The following is an 8,573-nucleotide window of genomic DNA, read 5'->3' as shown; positions in this document are numbered from 1 at the left end:
TGTGTGTTTAGGCAGTTCCCTCATCAAGTTAAACTTACAGTAGCAGGTTTGCAAGGCTGCCCTCAAGACTGTCAGTTTTAAGGTGCAAAGAGCCCCTGGCAATATACTTGAAATCAAATCCACTGTTCCTGGGTGATGCTCAGGATGTGCTGATGAAGAGGCTCTTGTGTCAGAGGTCATAAATTACTGCTGGAGGGAGCAGTAACTTCCCATTTTAAATGTAGACATGTTCCCTCCTGACAGTGATCCCACCTGTACAGGGAGATGGACATCTTCTGTTGCTTATGCTTGTCTCTGCCTATAGCCATCACACCCTCACTCGTCTCACTGAAGGCTTTGCAGTTGTTGCCCTGTTCTGGGTGGGTGGACCATGGAATAACTAACACTATTATGTCTGGGCATGGGACTGCAGTCCTAGGGATTCCGTGGAACTTGTTGATATAGTTAACTTGGCTGTGCCTTTTGATAAGCTCTCCTTAATGTGTGCCTTAACGCCTGGCTCCTTTGATGCTCAGCTTCTCCACCTGCACAGCCTGCTCTCATTCCTGTTTGATTTGTATCCACTAATTACCATGTTCTGCTGCTTTCTTCCCCCCTTCCCCAGGTTTCTGAGGTGCTGGTTATGTTAATAGCCCCATCTGAAATCAAGGTACTGAAATCAAGTACGGGTTCACTCACCCGGCTTTTTAGCCTTGCTTCGATAGAAATGCATACATTGTGTCCTGTCCTGTTGTCTCTCCGCAGTCCTGGGAGTGATGCCTGCTGGGGTGCAGCCTGCTGTTTCTTCCCTGACTGTTTTTGGCTTCTCTCCTATCCTTTTCTTTAAGGATACAAGATCTTCGTGATATCTCCACTGGAGACTGCCTTTTCCCGAGCCACGTCTTGTCAAACTGTTGGCTTTCCTACAATATTTAGTTTAAAGGACCTTCTTTTTGTACCAGTAACCTTGATCCATTTTCATTTGCTTTAATACTTATAGCTTTACTGTATAGGCTCTACCTATTCAAGCCTGTCCTCAAGGTACTACACTCTGTACCTTGGGGTGACTCTGGACTTAATTTTAGGGCACTTGGGGAAGCATTTCTGAGCACGTTACTGAGTTGGTCCTGGTCTTTAGCTGAATATTGCCTACAAGATTATTCTCTCCATCCTGCATTGGTGGTGACCATGGGGACCAAACCATGAGTTCTTCATCTAGAAAAGGCCTTTGGATGTCCACTAAACAGGTATAGACTGAGTAAGTTATTCCCTTGAAATGTGCTGTAGTCAGGTGTAAATGCTTAGACTTGTTTCTTTTTATAGGATTTTTGCACCTTTTCAACTGTGTTCCTTTTTGAGAGATCCTACAAATATTCTCCAAGAAATGATAGGGTTGTCTTCCACTCCTGAGCAGAACTTAATTGCTTATCTTATTGCTCAGTGGCAAGGTGAATTCATGTCCTGTCATTTAGGGATTCAAAATCCTCTTAATCAGATTCTTGCCATGAATTCAGGATCCCTTGTATAGAATGTGCTGTCAATCCTGGGTAATTCCACTAAATTACATAGTCTAAGCATCCCACACAAGCCTGAAACATAGCTCCATGGAATGAAAATGTTTATTTTTGTATGTGTCTGGGATGTTGCAATGATTTGCAGTCGTTGCAGTGATTTGCATCATTTAAGTGAGATATTTTGGTTTTACGTGAAATGTGGAGTATAGAAAATCTCAAGAATGAAGGAAAACATCTTATTTTGCCTGAAATTTTAACTCCCCCCCACTTTTGTTTTTTTTTTTTTTTTTTTTTTTTGTAATTTTTTTCTGGAATTGATAGTGAACAGAAAGTGAATCCTAGCACCACTATAATCATGGTGCAGTGTATACATGTTCAGTTAGGAGAAAATATTAGAATAGAGATTGCCCAGGCTTTTTAATAAATATGGGAGACATATTTGTTTGTTATTAATTAAATCTCCAGCCTGAAGATATGTTAATTATCTTAGATGTCAGTCTAATCTCTAGGAGGGCATCTTCAAAAGCATGTGGGAAAAAGCCTACGGCATATAGATATGGTATTTTTCCATTATTATGAAAACAAACAATAAATTCCATTTAACTGTGTGCTTTTGTAAACCTGATGATAGGCATAGCATTTAGGGTGGGATTTAAACCAGCTAGCTGCAGCCAGAGGATGCTTAAGAATTAGTTCTTGTTTTGCTCAGAGCATTGGTCTTTTTTTTTTTTTTTTTTTTAACCTCATCTTTCAGCTTGTTTTTTCCTTTGAGTGTTTCTCAGGGAAGGCATAATTCCTTAAAATCCCAAAAAACAACACCAACAAAACCCACAAAAAACCACCAAAACCTCAGCCAAACTTTAGTAAGTGTATTCTTGTATAACTGCTTTTCTTCGCTACTTCTCACAAACCATGCAGCAGCTGTCTGGAAATTCCCAGACTCATGGGTTTGGGGCAGAAAGCCACTGGATAAAATAATCTTGGCACAATATACAGGCTAGTCTGAAAACTTGTGGGTGACATGGGATGTCCTGGACTGCTCTTTCCCTGAATGGACCCAAGCACCGTTAAATGGTCACCCCTTGATTCCAGCCTGGCATCACCTTGTTGTGGCTCCCAGCCCTTGGATCCTATTATTCCTCTGCCAGATGGAGGAGCCCATTAGCTGTGATAGGCCAATCAAACAGGTCCTAATTGATCTAGTGATGTGGTTACTAGTGATGACAGTGATGAACTTGATGACCCAGGAGGTCCTTTCCACTTCTGTGCTCCGTGGAGGCAGTGCAGTGCTAATGCTAGAATGAATCATGGGTGTATCTATATCCTTGGAAGCAGGCTCCATGGCATCTCCAACTATGCTTGACGGGGCAAAGTGTGTCTCCTCAAGTCAGCACACCAGCCAACAGCCCATGGACCAGACATGTACACAATGAATGCAAAGTGAAAATAGCATTTGGGCACTGGTAGTTGTTTGCTGCATCCAGTCCTGAGCCAGTGAAGGGAGGTCAGACCTGGACAGGCAGGAACTCACGGAAGGATGAACCTCTGCAGTGAATGCAGCTGGATGGTGGGAGAGGTAACCACCAGGATCAAGTGTTCATGCAACAGATTCAGAAAGGAAAAGGGATCTGCAAATGTAAAAGACGTACCTTGCTGTAAGGAAATGAAGGGGGTATTCCTGAGGCAGCAACTCAGTCCCTGCTCCCCAGCCCCAGGGCTCTGTCTGTCACTGGGCTCTCCGTTTCAGTGCTGCAAAGGGGAGATATTTTTTGGTTCACATCCTGAAGTGTGCTCACACTTGTACAGATGTGCTCACATGCAACAGCTGGAGTGTTGCATTCTCAGCTTCATAATCAGCTCCTGTAAGAGTTGCAAATATAAGCTTTATGCAAATTTACTAAATCCTATTCAGAAGGCTCTGTTCCTGCAGCCCAGATATTGGATTATGGCCTTGTTTTCAGTTGGGAAACACAGGATGAATGCAATCCTAGCCCTATAAGGAACCACAGATCTCGATCCACCAGGAAGGACTATTTTGTGGTTTTTGTACCATCATGGGCAAACACCTGGTGTGTTTTCAGCCAAAACATCAGATGTTTTGGGACAAGGTACACATTAACAGGAGCTGGGCTACTCTGCTGTGTATTTGAGGTTTTACCCTTCTGCCAGGCACTAACTGGTGATGAAAAGGGCTGGACCATGATCTAGATATTCTTTAAAAAAGCTGAAATAGCACTGATTCAGGTCTTTCACTGGCCTTGTTTCAGGTCTGGGATGCTGTTGTCTGGCACATGTCTCTCCTGGTAACTAATTTCCTAATCAGTTATTGCTGGTGGACATATTGATTCCCACTGTAGTCATCAGGCATTTGTTAGCTGATCTCCTCCACCATTTTCCTGCTGATCCAGGTGCAATGGGATGCTTATTGAGTTGGATATATATGCACAGGCAAGTGTGTTTTGTGAAATTGTTTTTAAATGCAAGCCAAAAGCCACAGGTAATTAAATGTAACAAGGCAAGCCTCAGGACTTCCCATGGTGAGCACATTCCTGCTTCAGGGATAACAGTTCTGTGTCATGAGTGTCATGTTTGTGTGCAGGAGAAACCATGCAAGCTGGAATCTGTCATGGTATCCTAGTGCTGCTGCCAGAAAGGGCCTGGCAAGCACTCCCACCAAAGCACAGGGAGTATTAGGTCAGTAGTGAGTGTATTAGCTGAAAATCAGGTACAAACTTGCAAGGAATTTAGTGTTTGCAGACACGTACTCTGCAGTACTTGACCACAGCACAGAGGAGCAGACTCCAGGGTTACATATTGAATGCATGAAACTTGGGCTTTGGTGTGTGAGTGAGGACTAAATTGAAGTGCTTTAAGTGTGTTAGACCTGAAGTGATTCCTCAACATCCCAGTGCATTTCTGGTGATTCCTCTCTGCAGCATCAAGGGCTGTGCCATTATCTTTAAGGCTGAACTATTCTTTCAGCAACCAGAATGATGCTATTGAATGTAATGACGCTGTTTGGCAGTGTGCCTCCATTTCACAAAGAAATGTGTTTAAACCTTTTTACATCTCACATAAAAGGACAAGTCTCCTCTTTCCTAGGTACTGCCACATCACCAGCACACTGGGGGAAGGTAGTACAGTGACTGAATAGTGATGGGTGCCTTGAAGATATTGTGCAGCTTTCAATTTAAAAATAGGGGGGTTTGATCAAATGCAAATATTCATATCACTTGTATGCTCTCCCCTAAATTTGGGGGATATGGAAGGAGAAACAGAAGACCACAGAGTCATGGAATGGTTTGAGTTGGAAGGAACCTTAAAGATCATCCAGTTCCACCTCCCTGCTGTGGGCAGGGACACCTTCCCCTACACCAGGTTGTTCTGAGCCCCATCCAACCTGGCCTTGAACACTTCAAGGATGGGGCAGCCACAACTTCTCCAGGCAACCTGTGCCAGTGTCCTGCCACTCTCATAGTGAACAATTTCTTCCTAATATCTAACCTAAGCTCTTTCAGTTTAAAGTCACTTCTCCTTTGTTCTATCACTGTATGCCCTTGTAAAAAGTTCTTCTCCAGCTTTCTTGTAGCATCACTTTAGGTATTGGAAAGTCAAATTTATGGAAAATCCATAGTTTTCATGAAAATGTATTTACTTTAGGTTGTAGTTGTTGTTGGTGTTTGTTGTTGTTGTGTGTGTGAAAAGTTGATGGTTTTCTTTGGAAACTATCCCCACTGAGTTGCAGTTCCAGTTGCAATCCATGGCAGAAGATGCCTCTAGCAATGACACTGGCTTTCTATCATGTGCATGCACAGAAATGCCTTATTCTCAGTTACCTTCTACATAGCAAGGAAAACTGGGATCTAATCTTCCTGTGGGCTCTTGTAGAGGAACCGCTGGTGCCTTGGGGGATCACACTCTGGCTCAAGGCACCTGCATCAGGCTGGTTATGGGATAGGGCAGAGATCAGTTTCACAGAGCAATTAGGAGAGCGGGGCGGGGTGATACTATAATCTACGAGCAACCAACGCCCACATGGGGCGTGTTTTTGGCCTCCTGCTGTCACTGCAGCCATGGGTACGGGCACTTAGGCCACCACACCCTGTGGTCGATTCCAGCACTATAGAGCCTTGGCTGCTGATAAAACATAAATAATAATTTTGCAGAGAGAGAAACACTATGTTCTTGTCACTTGCTGTTCAGGTGGGGGTGGTTGGGGGTGAGGGTTGTTGGGTGGCATGGAGGGGCTCCGTCCTTACTGGCAGGCAGGTTATTGCATAATCCTTTGTGCACTGTGCTCTCCTGGCACTCTCCTTACCGTCCACAGGAAAATGATCTCAGGACAGATTTTTCTTCCTCTCTTGAAATTCTGCTGTTTCAGTAGCCCAGTGACAGTCATTGTCTTTCATTTCCATGTGTGAGTTGAAGCCAGAGTCAGAAAAATTTCTACTTTGTTCCCAAACAATAGGACTGTGTTTTTTTGCATGACCACTCTGGGTTTCCAGCCGGTGTGCCATGCTTTACTTCTAGCTGTGGTCCACAGCTGGTGCTCAGCAGAGGCTGGAGAATACCCACAGTGAATCCAGGCAGTTATGCAATGCTACACATGAAGTAAAATTCCTTTCTAACCCCTGCAGGCGATCAGTTTACACCCTGAATGATGAGATTTTGATTACCCTTATCTAAGGTACAAATACTGTTATACCAGCGGTGAAATCAGCTGGCTCTGGTAAGGACTATTAAAGCACAGATCTTGGTGGCCTTCAGAGGCTGAAAGTCCTTGGCAGTTCCAACGGGATGTCGTGGTGCTTTGCTATGGATGCAGATGTTATTTACTGAGGCCTTGTAGATCAAAACCCAACTCCTGCCATCTCCAGCCTCACAATTTTCAATGAGCAAATACTGCCCTGGGAAGTGTTGACAGTAGGAATGGCAGGCTGCTTCCTCAGAGACAGCAGGGAGAGCTTGTTGCTTCGATGCTGGATCTCCCTCTGAATGCAGAGACTGGTTCCAGCATCCCCAGCCCCACATGGCATCAGTTATAGCTCGGGGAGCAGCTTTGCTCTCCCAGCGAGCATTGTTTCCCAGGGCAGCTTTATTCTTCTGCGAACAAAAGTTGTTGAGCTGCAGGGAAGCTCCTGGCTGGAAGGTGGGACCTTTCCACAGCCTGACTGAGACTGGTGGGTGGAATGAGACTGGATGTTGTGTTACACACTCAGATGCATCTCTCCCCAGGGTTCTTCTGTCTTGTATTTCACATCTAGAGGAAAAAGTACATTTAAAAAAAAAATCAAGCCAGCAGTAAGCCAGAGCTGCTTGTACTGCTCAGCCTGATGGGAGGGAAGGAGAATTGATAAGTTAATCAGTTTTCAAGGTCAGGAGAAATCAATAGGACCAGTCAGTCTGGTGTGGTGTGCAAATCAGACCCTAAACACACTAGTGAGTCCTGTACCAGGCTTGCCCGAGAGATAGCATTGTTGTTTTGACTCATGGGAGGATCTCTCGCACCACAGGGATGAGTTCCAATATAAGACCAGGGATGAATAGACTGAATTAGGTGTGACCCAGAGGATAATGCAGCCTTCTGCATCTTAATGTATTCATCTATGAAATGCAAATAATAATAGGGGAACCTTGTAGGGATTCATTAGTCCTTTGAAGATGGTATGTGTTACATGCTATTATTGTGATCTTCCAAAGTTGCCTTTTGGACCTACACCTCTTGCTGTTGCTCACTTCCTGATTCATTTCCCCCTCCTCCCTGGCACTGTCAAGCCACATCAGCAGTGGCAAAGGCCTGTCCAGGACAGTCAGCTACATGTCATGGTGGCTCATGGCCTGGGAAGGGTTGCAAAGATGAGGCTCATGCTCTGGTTCAAGCACAGGGGGCTGGGAATTGCTGCCATGGCATTGCAGGTGTGACAAGGAGACCCAGGAGCTTTCTGTGCTGGAGGATGTACAAGTGGCATGTCAGACAGTCCATAACCCAAGATACATTCTGTGACTTTCAGATCAGAACTAAAATGGTGGATTTTGGCAAGAAAGGAAACCTGGAGACAGGGAAGAGTGTAACTTATGAGGCGCTGGGTCCAGAGGAGGTTGCAGCAGATGCTGGACTTAGGGAAAGTTCTTAAATGCTGTTAGTGCACAGAGATTTGCAAATCAATTGTTCCAAATTAAGTTTATCCCCTTTCTTTCCTTTTGATATACTAGGTTCACTTAACACAGAATTCTGGGGTTTTTTTGAGTCTGTTTTATTCTTCAGTAAAGACTGCTGCTGTGCTCCAGATGTGTTTCTGAAATGATTTTTGCTGAGGCTTCCTGTGCTCTAGGATGCAGAGCACTCACTGTGCACCTGATTCTCAGAGGTGGATGAAATTGGGAAGTTCCCATCATTCCTCTCCTGGACTCGAGCGGTTCATCCTCCTTGGTGAGTTGCCAGAGAGGGAGTAGTGCACCAGGATGGGAGTTAACACCCTCCACTGCAGCATTTGCAGGGATGCAGCCAGGTGTTGTGAAGGGTCAGCAGATGGGTTGCACACCCAGCACCACAGTGGGAATTGAGCAGCCTCTTGGGAAGGACTTCACACTGGGGCAGACTCTGCTTTGGGCTCAGGGAGCTTGTCCTGGCTGAAGGGAAGAGACTGTGTTGTAGATTGTGGGTACCTCTAGTGACAGTGGGATTTCAAGTGACCTAAACTTGTTTCTCTTGAGTTCTCACCTGAGAGCTGCAGCAGCAGAAGGTTCAAACAGGGGAACTCTGAGGCATGTGGCTATTGCAGTCCAGAAACTCTATTTGGCATGAGGCTGACTGGCTTGTTGGCTGATCAGCACCTGGATTTTGGTCACAGGAGGGCATGAGGGCAAAGAGCTTTGTCCAGTGTCATAAACCGTGTTCTTCCATGGGATGTGTGTGGATGAGGTACCTCCCAAGCTGCACACAGGAGATGGGTGAGACTTGTAACTGCTCTTGCAGCAGAGTACAGCCCAGGGTGGGTGCATAATTGGGTATCTTGGACAGGGAACCATCTTGATGTGGTGGTTGCCAGCAGAGGTGGTTCCAAGGCATTAGGCAAGATG

At 45.1% G+C, this 8,573-nt stretch overlaps 1 protein-coding gene across 1 annotated transcript in view; it reads left to right on the top strand.

Moving 5' to 3' along the window:
* The first annotated feature begins 5,528 nt into the window (after nt 1-5,528).
* Nucleotides 5,529-8,573, top strand: part of LOC108503772 (serine protease inhibitor Kazal-type 5-like) — a 15,301-nt gene continuing 12,256 nt past the window's right edge. The window contains exon 1 of the mRNA XM_017828075.1: nt 5,529-5,570. Within this exon, the coding sequence (XP_017683564.1) occupies nt 5,529-5,570 (42 nt within the window). The remainder of the gene's footprint in view (nt 5,571-8,573) is intronic.

This window comes from Lepidothrix coronata, unplaced genomic scaffold (assembly GCF_001604755.1).
Source record: "Lepidothrix coronata isolate B3197 unplaced genomic scaffold, Lepidothrix_coronata-1.0 Scaffold146, whole genome shotgun sequence".
Classification (NCBI taxonomy): Eukaryota; Metazoa; Chordata; class Aves; order Passeriformes; family Pipridae; genus Lepidothrix; species Lepidothrix coronata.
The sequence above is the reverse complement of the archived record's forward strand: the minus strand, read 5'-3'. Positions and strand labels throughout refer to the sequence as shown.